General features: G+C 39.4%; 2 protein-coding genes across 2 annotated transcripts in view; both read right to left on the reverse strand.

Annotated features, from left to right (window-relative positions):
• Positions 1-455: 455 nt before the first annotated feature.
• Positions 456-2,135, reverse strand: LOC137993277 (galanin receptor 2b-like). The gene is made up of 2 exons (XM_068839019.1): positions 1,781-2,135; positions 456-1,681 (listed from the first exon to the last, which is right to left on the reverse strand). The coding sequence occupies exons 1-2, from the start codon at positions 1,931-1,933 to the stop codon at positions 806-808; spliced, it is 1,029 nt and encodes a 342-aa protein (XP_068695120.1). The 5' UTR covers positions 1,934-2,135; the 3' UTR covers positions 456-805.
• Positions 2,136-8,881: 6,746 nt separating this feature from the next.
• LOC137993280 (mitoguardin-like) overlaps positions 8,882-25,000 on the reverse strand; it is a 25,193-nt gene continuing 9,074 nt past the window's right edge. The window contains exons 6-15 of the mRNA XM_068839024.1: positions 23,771-24,111; positions 22,557-22,648; positions 22,263-22,331; positions 20,680-20,752; positions 20,409-20,495; positions 19,344-19,442; positions 13,773-13,907; positions 13,463-13,516; positions 11,800-11,916; positions 8,882-10,342 (exon numbers count right to left, since the gene is read on the reverse strand). Coding sequence (XP_068695125.1) covers positions 10,142-10,342; positions 11,800-11,916; positions 13,463-13,516; positions 13,773-13,907; positions 19,344-19,442; positions 20,409-20,495; positions 20,680-20,752; positions 22,263-22,331; positions 22,557-22,648; positions 23,771-24,111 — 1,268 coding nt within the window. The 3' untranslated portion in view covers positions 8,882-10,141. The remainder of the gene's footprint in view (positions 10,343-11,799; positions 11,917-13,462; positions 13,517-13,772; positions 13,908-19,343; positions 19,443-20,408; positions 20,496-20,679; positions 20,753-22,262; positions 22,332-22,556; positions 22,649-23,770; positions 24,112-25,000) is intronic.

The raw sequence follows: 25,000 nt of genomic DNA on the forward strand, positions 1-25,000 counted from the left end.
CCTGTTTTGGCTTGCATGTCAGATCATTAGTTGTATTTGTTTTCTTTTTCTTTTCTATATGTATCGTGTGCAATGTAAACTTCTGTTATGTTAAATTGAAAAAAAAATTAATAAATAAAAATAAATAAAAAAACCAAGAATAAACTAAAGTACAGAATACTGAAAGTGCACTGTATAATAACCTATCTCTGAAAATTTGAAAGCAATATACGCAAGATCATCCCTAAGCAATGATGCTTTTGCCACCCAATAATAAGTTATCAGTTTTTTGATGGCCAATATCTGGCTCGTTATTAAAATTAAAACGCTTAAAATACTTAGGAGATTTAACCAAGTTTGACAAGTTCTTTTAACTTTTGAAGTCAAATTGTAAACAACATGATGTCCTAATTCTATGCACGAGAAAACTCTTATGTTAATGATACATGTACAAAGTAAACGATGACAGCAAAGAGCTCCTTATGTACATTTACAAAGCATTTTAAACATTATAACTCATACATTTTAAAATTCGGAAATCAGGATTTTTGTTTTAATCTTTTAACGAGTTCACCGGGGTTTTTAGCGAATCATCATCTGGAGATGCACTCATCTGACATTAGCGATTTCTGTCATTAGCAAAAAAGCAAGGCAAAGGTCTATAGTATTACCACGATGTACTAATTAAAGTAAATAATTCGATATCCTTTTAGCTGGGCAATGATTTCTTGGTAGTCATACCATTTGATTCGGGAAATGCAGTACGAATAAACCTTACTTAGAGTAAAGAACCTGTTCTTATCGATGTCCTTCATCCAAACGAGATTTACAAACCTTGGAACTTGGTTAATTCAGTAATGTGAATGTCACAATTGGCCTCTATAGTCCGTTCAGCGACGGGAGAAACACGGTTATTTACATTACTCCTTTCCCCAACATGAAACAACAAACGAAGGCTCTTCCTGAAGTTTGCATCGCCGAGCGCATATATGAGAGGGTTAAAAATCGAACTTGTTTGTGTGATACAGTCAAATAACGGGCGCACGGGAAAGACCCCGATAGAAATTGTTCCTTCTTTCTTACGATAAGACTCGATCATATCGAGAATCATTATTGGTGCCCAGCTGAAAAGAAAACTGAGTACAACTATGATAAATATTTTAATGGTTCGTAATTGCGCTCTTGCGGTGCTTCTGTTTCCAAGATCACTCGCCTTAGTCTTTTGCTGGAGAGAACTTATTATTTTGGTGTAGGAAAATACAATTACACACAGTGGCACCAAGAACGCTAATGAAAAATAAATTGTAAAAGGTATCTCTCGGGTCGAGTCACGGGAAGTTCCTGGGATGCAATGTTGGGGAGGTTCTCTGTAATCCATCGGGTGGCGGGTGTTATTATTACACATCGAATTTGGGCAAGCGTTTTCCATCGGGTGTTTTCCATGTGGAGGTGGCTTCTTAGAGACTGTTGCACTGAAGATGAAGCCTGAGCATATCGCCATAGCACAAATCCAGATCAAAACCATGATCAAATATTTTTTAGGTTTAACACCGAAAGTCCGGATTGGAAATATGATGTGAATGTATCGATCGGCTGCGATTCCTGCGAGAAGAATGAACGTAATGGCAGCACAAGTGAAGGAAGAAAATATAACGATCTTACATTCTACCGTGCCCAACTCCAAACGTTCTCTCTTTGATGTCTGGCGAAAGAAATTAACAGCTCTGAAAACTAAGTCTGTGATTGCCAACTGCAAAAGAAAGAAGCTGGATAGCTTGATAACTGAATGAGGGGCTCTCACCTTGGAGGCTTTCCATAAAACTAAGCATACAAGGATGTTTTCCACAATGCCCAAAGCTAGGAAGACCAGGCTTATGTTGTACAATGTCTTGTGGTACGTAATCAGCTCGTTATTGAACCTTTTACCTTGTGATTGTGCCTCTTTCACTTCCATAGTTTCAAGGGTTAGTTAATTTGGTATGTTATCATATTCCTTCTGCAGTTCCTGGCTGTCCAAATTATCATTTCCTCTAATTTCACACAGAAAATTAATCAGCTAGACGCGATGCAGAAGGGGATTTCAAGTTCTTCGTTAATCTCCTGCCTTATATAATTAGTCAATTTTACAAAAGATTACATCTGTTTAGATGCCCCCCTCCTCGTCCAATCACACTTCGCGTGTCGATGATAAATAGTTTACGTGCAAAAATCGTGAATTTTAAAGAAGAAAAGGTTTGCTTAATTACAGCTGTTCATCTCTGATATCACGTGCGCGGTATTTCACCTTATTGCAACAGATGACGCTGGGAAAAAAAAGGAAGTCTCTAAACAAAGCACACGTGATATCTGCCACGCACAACGTGCTTGAGATCTGCTAGCAGCACTGAACGTCACATTACTAGGACTCGCTTCAAAGAAAAAAAAATCATTATAGGGGCCCCAATGTTTTTATTCTATTTTATTATTTTTATTATTTTATTTATTCCACACACACACACACACACACACACACAAAACAAACAACTTACTGACAGAAAAGACATATTTAAATATTTACAGTAAAACAGTATACATTGCTTCCCATACTGAAAAGAAAATCAAAGCATTAAAGTTTAAGGGCTGTCGGTTGCAAGGCTGTTGCGAAAAGGCGGTGAAGGATTTGTTGGTTTAGGGACTTATCAAAGTAAAAGAAGCAAGAAAAAAGAGCGGTTTTCTAAATTAAAGTTTTCAGTAATTCCCACTTCGTTTGTAAGGTGCCTGCAGTCTTTTGTTCAAATAGATAGGTCGACATAGATATCTGAAAAAGGCTTCTACCTTTGGTAGCGTTTTATTGTTTTTACAAATCCAGATATAATGTCTTGCTAAAAGGAGGCAAAAATTCATTTGACAATGATTTTTGGAGGAGTCTGGTATCAAACCTAATGCTATAAGAAGATTGAATTGGTAGTTTTCTGGAATAATCTGAGACGAAATAAAGCGTTGTATTAAGAAGGTCCAAAAAGCGGTCACTCTGGGACAGGACCAAAAGAGATGACTAAATTTTTCTGGTTCATCTTTGCAAAAGGAGCAGTTTGGGTCGTCTTGTAGGCCGATTTTAACTAAGAATTCGTTAGTTGCTATTCGTCTGTACAAAACCTTGAACTGGAATTCGAGAAGTCTTGTGCTTGTACAGCACTTAAAAGCTAGTTGGTAAGTATCATGCCACTTAATACATTCTTCGACTTCTATGCCGCATTCCGTTACCCATTTCTGCTGAGCCTGCCTAGGAGGTACAATTTTCCTGGATATAAGTTTTGTGTAAACTAGTTTGTTTACTTTTTGAGCTTTCAGTAGTTTAGTTGAAAATCTTTCATACTTGTTTTTAGGATCATTGGGTACAAAGCTGTGTGTTTTCCATACCTAGTCTGCAATTCTGTGAGAGAAAGAAAATTATTGGAATAGTCCTTCAAATCTTTCACCATAGTAATACCTGCACAATGCCACTCAGGGTAGTAAACGGGGCGGTTGTCAATTCTAATCAGCGAATTATACCACAAATTTTGGTTGAGAAAGTGATTCTCTGAAATTATTCGGTCTTCGAAATTAATTTCTGAGGGGCCCCAATGTTATCTTTCACTTGGTAGGGTAGGGGGTTCAGGTGGGTCTTGGGCCTGTGGCTCTAAAGGAAACTGACCATCTCAATTTCTCTATAACGAACAATTGGACAGGAATTACTTTAATTAAACAATTGTTAACTCCTTAAATTAGCGTGCCCAATAAAATGCATAACTCCCAAGACCACTGCAGGTCGCGTTGAGCGAAAAATCTGCATTGATGAGAGTCCGCTGACAACGTCACGAACACACTAAGGGAAGTGAGTCATTATCTTAAAGCACAGGTTCGAGACAAGACAATAGACACCTTAAGATACCCCGATTTTCACGCACGGGTACGGCTAGCGCCGTTTTGAACTCATTAAATGATCACGTGACCGCGTCCTTCCGGTAAAAGCTACACGTTTTCTCGGGGTAATCAGTGGTCTACACGTGAGTTCGCGCCCGGTAAAAATGGAGAAACGGGTAAGTTTTTATGGTCTTTAACTTTGCTTATTAGACCAGAATAGTATCCAGATTCTTGGATAAACAATTGTTTTTCTGATTTGAAGCGTTTTGGGATTACGAAAAAGTTTTGTTGAGGCACAAATGTGGAGAAATTTTTGCTTGTCAAAAGGTCGTGCTGCTTACCAAAACATGCATGACTGTGGTGTAGTCTCTTCGCGAAATTTTAGTTGAGACACATTTGAAATAGACTTAAAATACAACAGGTCATGAACCACGATGAAAAAAACCTAAATTAAAATTACATACTTTATGTTGACTTGAAAGGATACTTCTTGATTAAAACGTTTTGATAGAAGTAAAGGAGGCTTCTTCCATTTTTGAGGCTAAGGAATATTTGTAGTATATTGTAAGAAAAGACAAAAAAAGTCAATTAAATCTGATACATAATGTTTTCGGCTTATTTCAGACGATGTTCAGATGGCATATGAAACACGATATAAAACATAATCGTAATAGCCAACCTTATCTTCTGAGCCGCCATCTTGCTTCAGATCGTACCTGATGTCACCCGCTTTTCCGTGTAACCGAGTACGGGTACGGTCCTACCCGTACCCGTACCTGTACCCGTACCCGTACCCGGAACCGGGCTATCTTAACGTCTCTAATGATCTCATTTTTGCGACAACCCGATACCGAACTAACCTGCGATCAGGCCCAATTGAGCAACGCTCTTATGTCCTCTTAAGTCGGCGCTCACTTCGTCCCCTCGCGTAACGAAAATAGAGCCTGATCGCAGGTTAATATAGAACCTTCATTTGAAAGATCTTCTCGCACAGCACTTAGTCGTAGTTTTTGCAGATGGAAATGAAGATGCCGTCAGAACCGGGTTCAAATTACGGTGACATCCTATTTTGCGATCAGAAGATAATTTTACGAAGAAAAATATTTATCAAACTACCTTTTAGCGAGAGAAAAAAGTCTTGTTTTTTCCGTTCTTCGATTCTTGTCCGCCGAACACGTCCGTTATGTTTTCAGATGCACTCAAACGAGCACAAACAAAGCACTTGAAAGCAAGATTGCGATTTTCTTCAGCTTCAACTGCGTCAAATTCGTTTCTCTTCCAACAGAACTTCAAGAGAACAAAACACTTAAAAGATATGTGAATTTTATGCTAGAGGAGGCGAGTCCTTACTTTGAAAACTTCAATATATCTTCGGTGTTGTACTCTTGGCGGTTCTTTTCTGTGAAACTCTTCCTTCGAAAAGGCTACGTTTTCTCATTGTTATATGCATTCCACGGTCATGTTTAGTAAATTTTAGCAGGTGGTCATGACGTTTTGCGTTGTTTTCGCGATTGTCGCTCTTCAGAATTTAATTAAAACGCGAAAAAACCGAAGGGAGGAATTTAGTCAAGAGGAAAAATCCATGCTCTTTATTTTTTTTACATTTTTGTCCCAAAATGAGCAGGAAATGCGCACATCAGCGCTTCAGCAAATAAATCTGAGATAACAGCAATATTTCAAGAATACCCAAATTTCTTACGGGGAAAAACACTTGACTGAGAAAGATAATTCACTATTCGTTCAAAATAGGTGCTTTTGTTTATAGCTTGCAATTGCTTTGTTTGTAATTCGTTGAAAGGGTGCACCAGATTTGTGATGACTGCTTGTTTGTTGTTGACGAAAAACAAGTCTCTCCATGGTTTGAATTTCGCAGTTTTTCACTCTATGGCAAAAGTTCTTGATTCATTTACCTGTGATCACCGACAAAAAGTGAGTGTTTCAACGATGAGTTCTTCAGTGCAAACATGTGCAGGTTGCATGACTGCTATTAAGGAAAAGTACCTTCTGAAAGCAGTGGACAAATTCTGGCATACGACATGTCTGAAATGTTGCGAATGCGGAGTTGTTCTGGAGCAAGTTGGAAAGTCGTGTTTTGTAAAAGGTACCGCCATATTATGCAGATATGACTACATGAGGTAAAGCATCTTTGAATCTTCGTCCAATTTTCTTGTTTATTATCGATAGCGGCTGTAGCTAATGTTCAAGGGCTGGCAAAGTTCAGTTGATTTGAACGACTCTTTCCGAAGTTAGAGAGTGTGGTTCGATTCTTGGTGACTCAGTTCAGCGACGGTCTGTCTATACGTTCCTCTCGATTATGAGCTTTAGCTTGACTACCCCCTAAAATGGAGCAATGGCGTAACTGAGACGGCAGCCTGTCAATTGCTCTGGATGGAAATTAACTGTCAGTTGTGATAACTGTGTAGCATTCTAGTGCCAGAACTTACTAACGTGAAATGAATTTTTTTTATTTTTCATGTCAAGGGCGTTCATATTTCATTTACACTTTTTACTTTAAATTACGTTGTAAATTTTGCCTGTTGATGGAATGAAATTTTATTCACGGCTAGGATGATCAGGTGTTCGGAAAAACACTTGTCGACGATACCACAAGAATCTGAGTTATTGGGTTTTGACAATTACTAGTACACGAGTATTACATCATTAAAAAAGCGAGTTAGGACTGTCTACAGCTGCAGGCCGCGAATCGACGAGCAAGTATCTATATCATTCGCCTGCTTCGCTCAACTGTCATTCCCCGGCGCCCCGCTTAAAAGTTTGCATCGCATCTAAAGCATGGTAATTTCTGAAGCCGCGCAGATCAGGTAAACGTTTTTTGAACAGCTTATGTTAATTGATACTTCCGAAAACGTTATCTCGTTCCCTTCATTAAAATGTTGAAAAACAACCACAGCTGAGCATCAGCTAAAGATAACGCTGGTTTATCGAAAAAGGGGATAAAGTAATTCAGTTTGCACAGAAACCCATAAGGGTTGAAACATGTAACGCGCGTTCACAGCTTCCGAATATTCAGTGCGAACTGAGTGGTTGAATGTTTCAGTGCTAAGTACCATATTTGGAAACCCCTCGCTCTTGTTGTTCCAAATATGGTACTTAGCAAATTGAATATTCAGAAGCTTGTTTTCTAGCACAAAAGGGGCCGTTACACGTTTCAACTCTTATGGGTTTCTGGTTTGCATTATTTGCAGGTTGTATGGCAGCTCTCGTACGTGTGCAAGATGTGCTGAACAGATTCCCGCCTTTGATGCAGTTTTCAGGGTGCGACAAAAAGTGTACCACGTGTCCTGCTTTACGTGCACAGCCTGCAAAAGACGGTTGAAGACTGGTGACAAATATTACTCCATAGATGACAGAATATTTTGCGAAAATGACGGCGGCTTGGCTAATAAAAAGGACAAGGGATGAGAAATGCAATAAGAAGCAACCCTAAAGAGAGTAGTAACCTTGAGGCATGTAATTCTCTAATTATCGCGCAAGACCCCTCAACAGTACACTAACATCTCAATCGTGCACAGGAATCCATAGTCATGGGATCCAGTCGTGCTGAATCTCTGTACGGTGGCCAATTTACATTATCAACTCCGTTGATAAAACCAAATTTTTGTCTTAATCCCAATTACCATAAATTAATGACGAAATAAAATTGCTCTTGGAAAGGAAAAACACAAAAATACTACGCTAGTGGTAAATGCCGCAGCGGCGAGGTAAGAAATAAGACAATAGGTCATTTATTCAGCTAGTGAGGCAGTTAGGACAAAAACAATAGAAACACGGTGGAATGTGAAAAATATTTACCAATCATCCACTTTCTTTTGACTTTGTCCTCTAAAAACCTCTCTGTCAAGCTGAATTTTAATATCTCGAAAAAGGCCTATAGAGTGTTTTCACTCACGTGATCAGCAATCTCGTTTTTCCACCGAAACAAAAGAAAACGTTTGCATGATAATGGCGCTCAATTCCCGGAGGATTATTTCGTAAACCAACATGGCCACCGTTTCATTGTTTAGGTACACAAATATGGCCGCCGTGACATCACGTAAAAGCAATCTAGTCCTCGATGCCATGCTAGTGGACGAAAAGGATCCGGGTAGACTTTCATATGCCGGACTAAAATGGCGCAAGACAAAAAACCATTGTTACTCTAATTAGCTATTGTTAGATTGGTTTTGTTCTTTTGTTTTATGGACATTAATTATTTCGGATCCGGAATATGAAAGACGAGCCCACCTCTCTCATTAAATTATCGTTAACCAGCAATACATTACATCGTTGTGATACGTACCTACTTTGGTGACAAGCTACCAATTGAAAAAAACGTAGTTCTCTTAACGTGACGCCCAATTTCACATTAGCAGATGTTGCCCCAGGAACCCATGATGACATTTATCAACAGGTTTATCCGCGGAAAACCGCAAACTGCTAGACTTAAAAGGCACGTGACCATATTCCCGCTGCGGCGTTACCACCAGACTGAGTCGTTTCAATTAAATGGCAAGTGGAATGCGGCAAAGTTTTTTTTTCTTTCTACTTAGACTTCACATACCCACGTTAATGGTCAATTCGTTTGACTCTTTCCTGTTTTTCTCATTATCTGATAAGTTTCCAGCTAACATATTATCGAGTTTCGGCCGTTAAAATACCGATGAATTTGCTAAACACAGCGGCTGTCTTCTTTTATCATAGTCAGACAAGCGCAGAAACCTCTTGCCCTGACCTCGAACCGGTTTGTTGTTCTCAGAACTGATACCTGGTGATAAATGTTAAGAGGAAGTTTTTTATCTCTTTCCTTACAGCCCCCAGGTATCGCATTCTGTTAAGATAGAAGCAATGATCACAGCGATTCCCTTACTGGAGTTAAAACTTGTTTAAAATTACTGTAATTAATTTGAATTATAAATTGAACATTGTCACTGTGTTGCTGAGAGACTAATACCAAAATTATCAAGACTAGCGTAAGGCATACACTGTATCTCAAAAACGTAAATAAAAGCAATACCATTTTCATAAAAGACCTATTTATTCTAATTTCAGAATATTAGGCCAATAACAGATAAAAAACAACAAGGGAGACTCCAATAACGTGTTGAATATTTTACAACTTGTGAATAATTATACAAAATTAATATTTTCAATTTGGGAACATTGTTCCTAACAAATAGCCAAAATGGCTATATTCGACCGTGGGTGAAAAAATCTTAAGGCCCGTGCAAACGATAGCAACATTGTTGGCCAACAAGACGCATCATTGTTGGGCCCAACATGTTGCGAGCGTTTGCACACCATGTCACACAAATACATGCGAACAAGAAATCAACCTTTGCACTTTCATCTAAAGACCCAACATGTTGTGACTTGTTGCGAGCGTTTGCACACATCGGCTAACATCGCGCAACAAGAGACAACATTGTTGGGCCCAACAATGTTGCGTGTTGTTGCGAGCGTTTGCACGGGCCTTTAAACCAAACTGATGAACACGTGCAGAAAACAACGCGCGATTCTTTCCAAATAATTGAATGTGCGACGGGAGCAGTAGCAGCTCTCGCCTTCCAACGCCTCTCGGCTTCTATTACCCAAAGGTTATTTTTCCGTTTGGATTGAAGGGGCTTTTATGCGGCAAAGCCGCGACTATGCGAAGATCCTAAGCCCTCTAAATCCGAACAATTAATGCTAGACTATGAATTCACTTCTCTGCTCGGAGAGGAATTCTGATTTTCCCTGTCTGTCAAAAGATTTGATATGTAGTGTCCACCTTAAATGTTTAGGTTAAATTTGATAACTTTCTCGTTTTGTCTTTAACCTCCAAATTTTGTTTTATTCTTTTTTGGTTTCCTCGTATTTGTTTTGTCCAAGCCCTCCATTTCATCCCTAAAATGTAAACAGGGTTACAGGATAGATTGCAAAGACCGTGAGGGCTTGGTAGGAACTATGGATTAGGAGAAATGGACGGGAGAAGGAAATGAAGCTTTTAGGTGTGGACATGAAGCTCAGCTAAAATCGTCAAAAGGAGACCAGAGTGAAAGGTAAAACGTAGGATTTTCGATCCCGCAGCCTCTTCCTCCCCTCTCTTTGACTCGTTCGATCGCTCCTCTCCTAACTAATGATAGAAATCGCAGATGAGAGCTCAACTGATAAGACTTTTTGATGCAGCGCGCTGACCCTACCATACACATCATGTGCTCTGTCGGCAAAACACCGTGTATGCATGCACATCCACTCTACACGGACTTCCCAAAACAATGTTCCAATCCACTTTTGAGGGTCTTTAAACGTTTGCACTACCCACTTGGTTAAAAGGGTTCGTGATTTCTAAATCGTCTGCGAGTGATTCATCAACACGTTTTTTGATTAAGAGTCGAAATCTTTCCTTGGCTAATCTTAAGATGGAGTCGCACAAGCTTTCAATTGACGAATAATCCGCAGTGTCGAAATTAAACAAGTCTTTGACGAAGCCAATAATGTGACTCTAAGGAGAAAAAGAGGAAAGAATATTTCTCAATTAGCGAGTAATGCACGGTAATCGCTGCTCAAATATTACTGACCTCACCCGCCTTATATGCTGGCTGAAAAAGAAGATAAACCTAACAATAATTTATAAACCGCGCCACTTTTGAATAAGATAAATGTATCTTTTTAAGTGCAGGTTATAGACGAAATGGAGAAGCGAGGCTCGCACTAATCAGGAAAATTTAAGCAAGTGTCAATTCAGGTGGCTCTAACGGGATTGAAATCCACGACCTCTGCGATGCCGGTGAAATCATCGCTTTGGGTATGAGAAAAAAAGAATGAAATTTTCAAAAAAAGAAAAAAAAAAAAAAAAAAAGAAAAGAAAGTTTATTTCCTCTATAAGCCGCACATCAAAATATACATTAATTTCATTCATAACCTGCGATCAGGCTCCATTGTAAGGGAAACTGTTCATCGTCTTCCTTACAACTATGGAACAATTGTGGTGAGCGCCGACATAAGAGAACAGGAGAGCGATGCTCAGTTGAGCCTGATCGCAGGTTGAGTCCTTTCACAGGAACACCTGAGCCCAAGAACTTGACCTGGTCCGACTGTGTGGCTTCATAGCTCAGTTGGTAGAGCATTGCACCGGCATCGTAGAGGAAATGGGTTCGTGTCTATAAAGCAACAATTGCCTAAATTGTCCAGTTAAGTGTGAGGATCACTCAGTTTCTTTGAAAGCTGATGTTTCTACAGCAATTATCGAGACTTGAGGGGTGGCAAGCGCTACTGCAATGATTTGGACATCAAACTAGTTTTTTCCTCCTTTAAGATAGGCTACTTGCTTGGTGTGAAAGACCCTATCCCTGGCGGGCTTCGTTCACGTGTGGTTTATAAGTTTGCATGTGCGGGCTGTAATGCCTGTTATGTCGGCGAAACAACCCGGCATTTTTCCACACGCGTGCGTGAGCTCTTAGTCAGTGATAGGGCCTCTCACATTTTCAAACACCTACAGAATTCCGAACAACGTCGCGCCCAGTCTTCAGGGGACTGTTTCCATATTTTAGATCACGCCTCTACGACTTTTCAACTCAAGAGAAAAGAGGCTTTTCATATTCAAAGAGAACAACCTTCTCTTAATCAACAACTGCATCACGTAAATCTAAAACTATCCTTTTAATTCTCACATTGTCACGTTTTATGTACATTCCGTTGTTACTGGCATAATTAGCACTTTTTCCGACTTATAAATTCAACTTAATGCTTTGTACATTTAAAATCAACTGAAGATGACGGAAGTTTCTGTCGAAACATGTCTTGTAATTTCAAAAGTTTTGTCGTTTTCTTTAAATTTCTGACTTGCCTGCTGATATCAAGATCCTTTGGAAATATTATTATTATTATTATTATTATTATTATTATTATTATTATTATTATTATTATTATTAATTTTCATATGTAAATCAAATACCACACCTTGAAATATTCGCAGACTCGCTTTAGCTCTTCGTCTGTTCCCATGAATCCCCAAGCAAGCAAAGGGGATACGTACTGAGCTACGACATAGAAATGTGCCATGAAGCCGTAAGGATCCTGCGTTAAAACAAAACAGACCTTTGCAGAAGGTTTACTACAATGAAGATCTAGCCATTGAAGCTGTTAATAATCCTTCCAGTTGGTAAACGGCCGGAATGCATGAGGAGCAACATCCACTACACCACTGTAGGCCCTTAAGGACGTTCGTGCCAAAATCTTCCCACATTGAAATCTGTTTCATTTCTCGCCCGAAGTTAGGTCGTAAATTACTTATTCCAAAAATGAAAAAAAAAACAAAACAAAAAAAACTGGGGGGTCACCGACTTGTTTCGGAGAAAAAGGCAAGGAAAAATGCCCTAATTTCGATAGATGGGTAAACATAACGAAATGTAGCCTCACCTACTCATCCGTCGAAAATTACTAAAAGAAGCGCGATGATTCGCGTCTTTAAAAATAGGGTCACCGATGATCTAAACGAGTAAAATCGATGTGATGTTGCGAAGCTCTTGGAAAATTTAGTCGGGGGAAGGACTGGAACCCTAGACATGATCGATCGATGAAAGGTTTTCGTAAAAAAAAAATTTCTCGAGCATAACAACGAAGTTTCAAAAACATAAAAGAAAAAAAAACAATTTACGCAACGTCGCTGACTAAAACTAACCTTCCTCGAATTTTCAAAACTTTCAACCACTACTCGATTAGCGACCTTTTCCAGCCTCCGGTCCTTTCTCTTTAACGTTTCATGATGAATTGGAAATAAATGTGCCATTCTTTAGCCGACCTGAAAATTTTTCCCCGGCGTTTTTGTCGCCATAAGATCTTAACTAATGCTTGAAGTAATGCGTGACATATTACAGTCGTGTTACCTGCGCAGTAAAAGTTGCGCACAAACAATTAGCGCGAACGTCCTTAAAGAATCAGATGTCAATTGCAAGACCTGGTGCTGTAACAACGGGCCGCAAGAGACAGCAGTTTTGGCCTCCTCTTCAAAAATTTGCAACGTAGGAATTAAAGGTACACGATGATGATAATGATGGAAAAAAAAAAACCTGAACATCCTTTGAATCGTATGATACAGTTCATGTGTTTACAACTGGAAAGGTGTCATCATAAAAGACGACTTGCAAGTCTGTCTATTCTTATTTTATGCGCTTTCTTACTAATCATGTTGTTTCCTATTTATTTACTTCTTTAATAAAGTAAAGAAAAAAGATGAGTGCAAACTCATCTTTCCCTTATATTTCATTACGAAAAAAATAACAGAACAAAGAAGAGAAAAACAAGAAACATAAAAAAAGAGGAAAAACGATATATAAATACAACTATAAAGCCTCGGCTAAACTTTCCAACATTCAGTCGGACGCATGCCTGAACTTTCCATCATTGGTGCATCCCACAATCCGACAAAACGTTGGGTTAAATATTTGGCTGAAGTTCATCGGAAAAAAAAAAAGAAAAAGATGGATCAATGTCATCGACCATAAGGTGCTAAATGCTCTAACAAATTGAAACTCTCAGCTAGGGCTTAAGGCAGCAGGCATTACTATGATTTCAAACAACTGGCCCCTGAATTTATTAGGACAAAACAATGCAGAGTACTCACCTGGAGGTAAGAAGTCTTAGCTTTCAGCACACCCCAAATAGCTGTTGTCAAGGCCTGAAAAGAGGCATAGAACGATCAACTGTTGAGTGATAAGAGTGATATTGTTATCATTCATATTATAAATTTCCTTCCTCGCTTTGTTTTGTACTTTGAAATGCACGCTGAAAGGCTTATAAAGAACCTTGCTCCAACATCTCTTTCAGAAGTAAAAGCCACTTGAACCAAAACTTGTTTGTATTTGTCATGAACCGATAAATCAAAATCATATTCTGTACCAAATTAATTATTGTATCCCTGTAAAATGACTCACAGTTTCTTTGATGCGTGCTGATAGCCATCTGTTTTGAACAGCAGTAGCTACTGTGTAGGGTGGGGTCTCAAGGTCATCAAAAGCATCCATCAGCACAAAGTCCAACAACACATCATAGAACGACATCTCTTTCACCTGAAACATGGCAAAAGAGAACTTCAAATAAATCAGGCTGGGAGGATAATAGATTTCCCAACTCATGATAGCCAACCAAGAGATCAATAGCAAGAGAAATGCAACCTCGTTCCCAGGGTCCTCTCTCTTCCTCCTTCGAGAAAGCACCCTCGTTGTGGCTGGTTACATGTACATGCCTCTGAGTAAAAAGACTTCATTTTGTCAACAGTATTCCACAGTTCTATCTACGAAACAGGGGAGGACAAAACGGATTGTTTTTCTTTTTAAGGTAGACTCCAAGATGCGCTGCTTTTGGATGATTAAATGTGATTTTCAAAGTAAAAAAGTAATTTGTCTGAAAGCTTTGTATTTAAGGAATGATCTAGTGGCAAGCTGGCTTTCGGCCAGAAAACCATGTACTACAAAGGATTATGGAAGCCTTCAGTAGTCACCAACTCCTACTCACTGTCATGTTTATATAGACTTTTAAGACGGAGCTCCATTCCATCAATAGAAGGGTTATGTTCTCCATTCTTCACCACTATGGTATCCCATAGCCAATGCCATTACGGTACTGTAAAAGAATTCCAAGAGCGCAGTCATGGTGGATGCTTCCATCTCTGACCCATTCCAGGTTACCACAGGGGTACTGCAGGGGCGTTCTTGCTTCCTTCCCGTTCATCATAGTTATTGATTACCAAATGGAAAAATCAATTGAAGACAATGACCTGGGAATGCAATGTAGTTACATGCACTCATCCCTGCCAATCTAGTAGACGCCCGGCTAAAACCCTAAAATAAATGTCCTGGATTTCGCCAACAGCATTGCCTTACTCAAGTCATCCATACCCAGGGTGCAGACACAACTCACCGAAATAGCTCGTGTAGGATTACATCTTGGACTTGTCATTAGCGTCTCAAAAAACGAAGTACACGTACATGATTATACATTGCAATCCTCAACCATCACTGCAAGTATAACATCAACCAATACAACATGCATCCAACTTCAAATATCTTGGATCGATGATGAAGTCTAGCCGCGATGACCTGACCAGACAAAAATCACTTGCATGGACCGCCTTTTGGAAACTTGATAGAATTTGGAGAAGTTCATCAATTCCCAAAGACACCAAAATCAAGTTTTTCGATACTACCTGTGTGACTGTCTAATTGTACAGGTGTGAATCCTGGGTTATATCTGGTGATACGGAGAGCAAGGTAAATGCCTTTGCCAATATAGTCTGACAAATACACAGCCTCTCATGAACAAAATTAGGCAGCAACAGTAATGGTTTCTTGGTCACTCTATCAGAATGCCAACAGACGAGCCGTTTAGGAGATACACCCTCTACACTCCACCACATGGGAAAAAGCAACCAGGCCAAACAAAACTAGCTAAAGTACCTGACCTATGTGCAGAGACAGCTGGGGGACTTGGAGAGTGACTTGAGCTCAGGGCCAATTGCTATTACGGCGGCTGAAAGAAATTCCTAGATACAACTTGTGATTGACTGCACCATAGCCATCCGATGATGATGATAAGTGGAAGTACCTCCAACTGGATACCTATAAATAGACATTCCTGTGCCACACAATGTTTTAATTTCCACTCCCTACTGAGCTCAGTAGACGAGTTCAGTGGAGACAAATATTTAACCTTCATGCCCCTCCCCTGATTTGTTTTTCTGGAATCTGCAAAATCTAGCGGACATGTGACCAGCCGTAACCAGGGTGCTTTCTCTAGGGAGGAAGAGAGAGGACCCTGGGAACGTTGAGAGAAACGATAATGATGATGATGATGATGATGATGTTGACTGCAACCATGATGATGGTGACGATGATTATTGTTATTATTATTATTATTATTATTATTATTATTCTCTCCAGTTGTCGGGTGTTCTACTGGGTAATGTTTAGTGTGTCTCAGCAACTCCCCGTGGCTTAGAGACACAACACTTTCCGCAACAAAAATTTGGTTTTATCAACAAACGTGATACATGTAATGTAAATTGACCACCGTACAGACATTCTAAAAGCTGACGTTTCGAGCATTAGCCCTTCGTCAGAGCGAATCGAGGAATTGTGGGTTATGTGTAGTTTTTATAGTAGAGTAGGAGCTACGCTATTGGTGGTAACATGGCAACATGAAAAATTGGAATACATTAGTTAAATGAAAAGTGTTCGTTAAGGATTCGCAGGGATTAAGGGTGCCGATTTGGAAGGATTCATGGAGCCTCTTGTATACTACTTCCCCACCGATGCACCAGCGCAGCACCAGTTTCTTTAGAAACTACCCCCTTCACTTTCCGCAACAGGTGAGCAGTGCCCGATAATTGTACACTTCCAAGGAAGTCAGGTACATCTCGCTTGCCAAACCAGGTCTTTGCACCTTTTGATATGCTTCCAAGAGCACCAATCCCAATAGCAGTATTACTGTGACTTTCGAGTCTCCATGATTCCTTCTGATTTCAAATGCTAGTTCCTGGTATTTTTCAACCTTCTCCTCTTCAGCTCTGGGGATGTTCTGGTCCGCTGGCACAGCTATGTCAATAAGTGTACATTTCTGTGTGTCTTTATGCACTAGAGTAATATCTGGCCGATTATGTTTCAGCACTTTGTCTGTGTCGATAGTCGTGTCCCAGGTAATCCTCACTTCTCCATTTTCTGCGGTTGGCAAGGGTTGATTGTCGTCATATCACTTGTCATTACACTCTATCCCATACTTCCTGCACATCTCCCAGTGTACCCTCAGGGCCACCCTGTCGTGGCGCTTCCTATACTTTCTCTGGGCAGGCTTCTTGCATCCACTGACAATGTTTCGTACCGTTTCAGTGGCATGATGACTCCACATAATCTACACAGTGGTGTCTCTGAGGTCTTATCTATGCTGCACTTGTTCTTAAAGCTTGTTCCTGAGCAGCAAGAATCAAACCTTCTGTCTTCTTTTTTTAAGAATCCATTTCTGAGCCAACTCCAAGACTCCTCTCCAGCTTCATCTGATATTTGTTGGACAAACGCACCACGTAGGGCTTTCTCCTTCCAGTTTTTAACTTTCTCGTCTTTCCTCTTCCACTCGTAGTCCTGCAGACTCTCTTCTTCAACAATCACTTTCTCCTTCAACACAGGTTGAAGCAATCATTCTGTGCTCTCTCTTAGGTAGCCATGACGGGATTTGCCCTCTCTTCTTACACAGTCCTCGATGCCGATCAGTCCTCTTCCCCCTTCCTTTCTCGGCAGGTACAGCCTCGCAACATTACCTCTGGTGTGCAGACAGGCATTCATTGCCAAGATTTGCCAAGATCTTCCTAGTTCTTCTACCCATGTTGGCTACCTCCTCCATTGTCCAGTCCACAATCCCGCACTGTACAGCCCAGCCCAGGTATTGATGCCATTGATCAAATTTCCTCCATTGAGTTTTGATCTACACAACTTCGTGATTCTTCTGATATACTCCGATGTTATCTTGCCCTTCATCTTGGTGTTGAGAGTCTGGTCCAACTGTAAGATGCCAAGGTATTTGTAGCCTTCCTCCTCTATTTCCCCGATATGCTGGTCGTCAGGTAGTTCTACTCCGCTACTGCCAACTTGTCTTCCCCTTCTCATTTCCAGGACAGCACACTTGTCTAGCCCAAATGACATCTTAATGTCTTGCGAGAAGATCGTTACTACTTGAACATGTGAGTCTAGTTGATCTTTTCTAGTTCCCTACAGCTTCAGGTCATCCATGCATAGTAGGTGGTTAATGGGCTTCATGTCCTTTGCCAGTTTGTATCCAGCTCTCATTTTTCGTAGTACATGTACTAGGGTCAAGGGTAACATGATCGCTAAAAACAGTAGTGGTGACAAGGAGTCACCTTGAAAAAATCCTCTGCTAATGTTCACCTGCCCGAGAGTCATTCCTCCTGATGTCAATACTGTCTTTCAGTTCATCATGCAGTTGCTGACTATAGAGATCATATTCTTGGCAGCCCCAACCATCTCCAGTCATTTCAGGATCCATGAATGCGGCACCATATCATGTCTTCTTGTAGTCTATCCAAGCCATTGACAAGTTTGTCAACCTTCTCCGGCAGTTCTTCAGGATTGCCTTGTCTACAAGCAATTGATCTTTAGTTCATCTGGATCCTTTCCTGCACCCCTTCTGTTCATCTGTTAGCGGTCCATTCCTTTCCAAGTGGTGGTATAACTTCTCTCCCATAACTCCTGTCAAGAGCTTCCACATCATGGGTAGGCACCTTTCCCTGTGTCCTTTTGTATCAAAACTGTTTTTCCCCTGACCATCTACTCTGGTACATTCCCTTGACATATACAGTCTTGCAAGCATTCTTGCAATCTAGAGTGCAATCCTGTCAGTTTCTTAAACTAGAACCCCTGAACAAGATCGGGGCCGGCTGCCTTCCAGTTTTCCATCTTGCTCAATCCATTTCTAATATCCTTCACAATGATGCTGATATCGTCTTGCACCTCTGTTGTACTCAACTCCACCTCTACATCCTCTAGCCAAGATGCTCTCTCATTGTGAATGACTTCCTCCGACTAGATCTTGCTCCAGAAGGAGTTTGCTTCTGTGCGATCAGATAACACCGTTTCTCCTCGTTCCTTTCCATCTGGTGTTTTGTAGAACAGCTTCTGATAGGTTCTAAACAGGTGGTTCTGTTTGAACTGTTGACATCTCCCGTCATATCTTTTGATCTTAACTCCACCTACCTTGATCTTCTGTTTCAAATGCCTGAGACATACAAAGTGCCTCTTTCCGCAAGATGATATTTTCTGTTCAACCTTCCCCTCTCTCTTGACTAAACTACCAGGTAAACTGATACAGCATTATTATTATTATTATTATTATTATTATTATTCTTCGTCTTATTGTTATTATTATTATTATTATTATTATTATTATTATTATTATCTTTACTATTATTATTATTATTATTATTATTATTATTATTATTATTATTAGAGGACAGTTCACTTTTAAAACTAATTTTATTTGTGGAACAGGGTTACCAATTCTAGTAAGCTGCCATACAGCATTTGAAGAGAACCAGGGGCCCGTTTCTAAAAAGTCCCGAAAACTTTTCGGGCCCGAAAAGCCTTTTATGAAACTGTCAACCTCTTGTTCTGGAAAGCCGATGTTTTAACTTGATTTCAAGGTAACAAAAAGCAAAATAGCTGTGAAGTTTGACGACTTAAATCCTCTCCGTTCTTGAGATACAAAGGGAATTGTGACACCCGAAAACGGCCCGTAAAGTTTCGGGACTTTCGAGAAACGGGCCCCAGGACTATTTTTAATGAATGGTGGAAATAAAAAGTGAGCTAGAGACAATGTGGGCAAGTGCTTTTTGCTGCCCCAGCCTGACTGCTTATACTTTTAAAAACCCTGGAAGTCTAGAGCACTCAAAAGGTGAAAAGTAAACCAATTTCCACAGGCTCTTAAAAAAAAATTATCCTCACCCCTCTTTCTGTGAGTTCTTCCTTGATTTGCTTCCAATTGTCAGAGGATGACGTGTACTGAATCAATTCATCAAATGCAGCTTGAAAATCAGATGGGTCCTGATTGAGTAATGACACATCTCTTTGTTTGAAAATATTTTAAACTGATACAGCATCAAAATAATGTACTGTTACATAAAAATTATATGAAGGAACATTGTATTGGTTATGGGTACAAAGCAATGTTCAATATACAGTAAGTCACAATACACAACACACATTATAATAATTATTATTTCAGAAATACTAGAATCATTTCAAAACCCTCTTTTTACCAGTTATCATTTCAAGGTTATGGAACAAAACCTTGACACACCATTGCAAATACGTACATGTACGGTTAACAAAACAACTATAATATAGAATTGCAATCAGAATTGCACTGCAATTTCAATAACATTCCATTAAGTGTCCTTTTATCGTTTCCCAAAAAAACGCCAAAAAGTCAGTCCATCCAAGTTTTCTCCTCAAGCAACACCGTTATGAAACCGTAACTCCAAAATACATCTTAGCACTAATACTAAGATTATTATAAGACTCTATCATTGTTAATACATTAAATTTTTTAAGGTTCAGACTGAAATCATGTGACAACACTTCATGTTATTTATCCAATGGAGTGTGCAACTCCTCAATTGCAATCACACAGCCAAGCAATTTGGGTACTGAAGCTCCAATTTCAAGTTTGGTTGTCTAAAGGCCCACCTTCAACCGACAGGCATTGCGTGCCATGGAACAATAATTTCATATGTGAAAATTCCGCCCTAAGCGGAAATTCATCCAATTAGATCGCTACGATAAGCAATGCGAATTTTCATGATAACAAAACCAAACGGCAAAAAAGCCTGTCGGTTGAAGGTGGCTTTTAACTTCTTCACTGTGAAATACGTGTAGCCTTATTGGTCCGTCTTCACCATGAAATTTTGAGACTCTTAAACTTACATGTAATCAAACAATTATGTTGTGTTTGTTTCAATGGCCCTGAACAGCTCCTGAGTAATACTACAAAATGAATATGACTTGTACCTTGCTTGCACTTTCAATAACAGAGGAAACTGCTTCCCGACCACTGCTGATGAACCACTGACAAGTTTCCTTTGAGGAAAACACCACCTTGAAAATGATTTGAAAGTTATTGACAAAACAATTCAAACAGCACCAACTTCTTGGGTTCTTAAAAAAAACTGACGGTTTTACCCTTGCAATTTATTATTTGATATTAAGATTAAGAGATCACCAATATTACTCATGTTATCTTAAATGCAAACAAATGTAAAAAGGTAGAATATTGTCAAACCTTAGAAGCCTTCCGAAGGCAGTAAACCTTTGCAAGGAACTCCATGTCACTTTCACAGCCTACAACATTTGTTCTACAGAGTAAGTAAAATAAATTGTTCATGCAGTGACATTATGAATAGTCTAGAAAGTAATCTTAAGCAAAGCAAATCTCTTTATACTTTTAAAAAACATTACGAGGTAAATTCTTACGTGAATTCTTATCCTCATAGCACAATTAAAAAAAATCATCTGGCATTAGACAGAGTAAAAATAATACTAAGTATGGCCAGTTTAGGGGTGAATGGGTTAATTAAGGAGGGGACAGCTTTTGACTGCTTAACCCCTTTGACATCTCAAATGCCCAAGGACACCCCAGTTGACATTCAAGTAAACTTGTCTGGTGTTAAACAGGGTAAAATCTGTTGTCTCAATCCCAGAAGTCAATGGGTTAAGTTTAATTATTAATTTTTTACTCTTTATATTTGACAGTTAAAAATTCAAGAATCTTGCAAAGAGCTTGCCAAGATCCACAAAGGATATTATAAGGATCTTTTTAAGATCTTTCAATGATCCTCCAAGATTTCTCTCTTTTTTTGTCAAAATTCAACAGGATGTAAGCCATATTGACAATATAAAGACTTTCCATCCCCAAGGAATCCCAAAAATTCTTGCCAAGACCTCTCACTCTAATGAAAGGTCCTGACAAGAATTTTTGAGGATACCCTTTGAGATCTTTATAAACTGAGGGTGCATGTACTTGACGTACAGTAAATAAAATGCTACATTGTATTTTTGTCACAGCTGTCAAATTGGATAACAAAGTCAGAAAGGAGCAGGTTGTTGCAATTTGGGGATGTCATTTGAGGCAAAAAAATAATGTTAATGTACAAGTAACATGAAAGATTAGGTTGACTGGTGAGCATGTCGGCAAGCACTAAAATTGCTCATAAACTCAACCACTGTACCAAGGGATAACACTCAATAAATATTGCGAACTAATCCCAAAAAAATTCTTCATTTGAGGGGACAGGTCCATTAGAGAATGGATCAGAACGGTTTGGACAAAGTGGGAGGGGTGAGGCTAAATTGCGTGGGTGGGTGGGTCGTGGGTCAAGGGATGTGTTTGTTTAAAGATAAAAAAAGATATTTTGGCTCCCTCAGTGTTTGGTCCAAATTTGTCTTAGGTCTTAGGTCTTGTCTGTTTCGAGAATATCCAGTCATTGATAAAAAAAGGGTTAGGGTTAGGGACCCACGACCCACGACCCACGACCCATGACCCACCCACCCACGCCGATTAGACACTATCAGTGGGAGTAGTACAAATGTACATGTCGACAGACCTTTACAAACTGTAGAATGAGACCTTTCTATGGGTTTTTGGGAACAAGGGAACATGGTTAATTACATTTGTATATTTGAACTGGGGAACAGGGGAGCAAAGGAAATATATCTTAAAGAACAACGGAACATGAACCAATTTAGTCAAAAAGGTGAGAACAAGCTTGGAAGCAATTTTGGGAACAAGGGAACAATGGCAATTTTTAAAGGGAACAAGAGAACAAGGACTCCCCTGGGAGCGCCTCCAGAATGGCATTTCCTTACCTCATAGTTCTGCAAGGAATTCCATAACGTATATAATGCTGCAAGCCTGACACATAAAATTCTAGATGGCTGTGAAGCAATGAACAAAACTTATATCATAGATTGTACACCAAGGAGAAAGCCTCCCGACAAAACACATCAAAAAATAATAAATATTAATACATAGTTAGAATCATCTTGTACCAAACACTAGTACTCACTCCTTTGTCTAGTGGAACAAAATTACACTGCAGAATTATTAATGCATCCACACAGACACTGCAAACAATTAAGTGTATACCATAGCTCACTCACCTGTGACTGCCAGCAGTGCTCAAGACAGTTTCTCTGAACAGTTTAAGTCTGTCTGACTCATTCACAAATCTCTCATCAGCGAGATCATCAAACTACACAAAATTAAACAAATTAAAAACATTAAAAAATAACTTTATGAGCCGCCCAGTTTAACAAGAGTTACAGTACATTGCTGTTATAATCTGCACCAAAAATAACCAATCAGGATCCAGCATGCAATTAGGCACAACTTTGATCGTTCACACATGGGCAAGTTTACAGGACTGGTGTTCATTAGACATTGTACTATCTACATTGAACATGTAATTAAAGTATGCCAGTCTTGAAAGGAACAAAGTACTAGATAGAGGGTGTAGGATACTTTTTTGAATGTTTTTTTTTTAATTTTGTTTTTTCCCCTTCAGTTACAATAGTTTTTTTTACAGTGCAATGATGCATAAGATCTCATCTGCCAATACTAATTAATGCATTTTAACTAAAATATTAAATTATGTTCATTTTTTCCCACTGTATGTAAATTGTACAGTAATTAAGTCTTGAAAATAATATGCAATCAATGTTTCCCCAAAGAAAGATTGCCATAAGCAGGATTTGTCAGCTCTGGATCACTTGATTCAGAGGTGACGATGACTACTACCCTCTGGAGAATTCCAGGAAAAAGAAATTTATAACTATGTATGTGTAGCTAACTATGTTACAAAACGAAAGCAATATTCAGTAGCACTGTTTGACTCAGAATACATGAACATCTACATGTAATTTCATACATGTATACCTCCAATGATTCTCCCAGTTTTTCTCCAGAAAAGTACAAAATATCGAAGAAACTTGTAAAGGATCTATGCTAGTTTGGACAAGTTTGGATTGCTAAAGTTTAAGATGTGACTTTCCCCATAGTTGGAATTGTGGAATGTGGACTGCACACATATATAACTGCAGGCAGGATGTGGAACACAGGAAACAAAACGCAACCACCTTTTTTTCTTATCTTTTTGTGCTTTAATTTGTTTGTGGAAAACTTGGCTCCCTTTGAAAAATCAAGCAACATCTGCCACACAAATTAATATCAGTCACATTTTCTCATTTTGCAAAGTCTTTAATATCCAATACCTTGAACCTGGCACCTCACTGGTAATTATTATTATTTTTTTACTATTACATCCAATGCATGCTGATGGTGTGGTACATCTAGTTATTGCTTAATGTAACAGTACCTCTAACTGGGCATTATCAGATGCCGATACGAATGACTCAGTATCAGAAAGAGGGTCATCATCTGCGTCGTTACTCAACTGCGATAGCAACTGTTCTTGGATACTGTCATCGTCAATCCATGTTAACATATTGGTAGGCGTACATGGCAATGACATCACAGAAAGATCATAGTGCTTAATGACTCTTTGCAGTTTTCTGGAGTTACTAATCAATGCAGTGAGTTTTTCCTCAGCTTCAAATATGAGATTGTCATTATGAAGAGTGTTTTGTTCTCGCTGTGTTATCACACATTCTGCAGCCTCATACCAGTGTTCCAATGCCATTTCAAAGTTTTTCACACCTACCAAGCAGATTAAGACACAAAAATAATAATCCTGTTAGAAATTAATATTTTAACACCAACCCAAACTGGGGAGCAGATGTTGGTCAGCGGTTTCTCGTACAATGTATGATTGTTAAGAGCACGTTGTTGTAGGCCACCATGTTGGATCGCGCAGCGAATATTAAAAGTTTAGTTCTGTTGCTAGTACTGGCCTCTAGACTTGGTGTCAGAAGAAGGATTACACAATGGCAAACCTCAAAAGACCGGCGCTCAAACTTCTGAGTAATGTGAGTGAAAATTTCAAGAACTTTGAACTTTGTTTTAATGATTATTGTATCCAAGCCAACTACATGTATCATAACCTTGGCAAAGATCCTGTCCCCGAATGAGCAGATCACTACAAAAGCCCACTACAAGAAATTTATGCCCAGCAATCTCCACTTCCAGATGAAGCTTTGTCTGCATACTTAGATACACAATAGAACCTCAAATCCCCACCAACGACAAGGAGAAACCATGGGTTTGGATGGAAAAACTATGCACCCACTACACAGGCTCCACAGGGAGTTCAAGTCTCACCAACCGTTTCAAGTTATGGACGTCATACCCAAGCCTCGCATGAGTTCACACAAGAGTGGAAAGTCAAAGTAAGACAAGTGAGCAGCCTTTGTGCTTAGGGCAAGCTCACTCAGATGAATTCACTAGAGACAAATTTACCTTTGGTCTCAATGAGGATCACACGAGAACTGAGATCCTCAAAACACACCTCAAACCTGACAACTCAAAGTAAACCCTGCAAGATGTGCTGGCAGAAGTGAGAGCCATAGAGTCTGCCAAGCAAACAAACAAATTAATCATGGATTTGTCAAAAGGAACAGATGAAGAAGTCCACTGGACAGGCCTCAGA

This window comes from Montipora foliosa, chromosome 2 (genome assembly GCF_036669935.1).
Source record: "Montipora foliosa isolate CH-2021 chromosome 2, ASM3666993v2, whole genome shotgun sequence".
Classification (NCBI taxonomy): Eukaryota; Metazoa; Cnidaria; class Anthozoa; order Scleractinia; family Acroporidae; genus Montipora; species Montipora foliosa.

What these genes read in the sequence shown, in the direction of transcription:
- LOC137993277 (XM_068839019.1), bottom strand. Translation starts at nt 1,933, where the DNA reads ATGGAAGTGAAAGAGGCACAATCACAAGGTAAAAGGTTCAATAACGAG. An exon ending in TTTTATGGAAAGCCTCCAAG is followed by an intron (nt 1,682 to 1,780) that starts GTGAGAGCCCCT and finishes TTCTTTCGCCAG; the next exon opens with ACATCAAAGAGAGAACGTTT.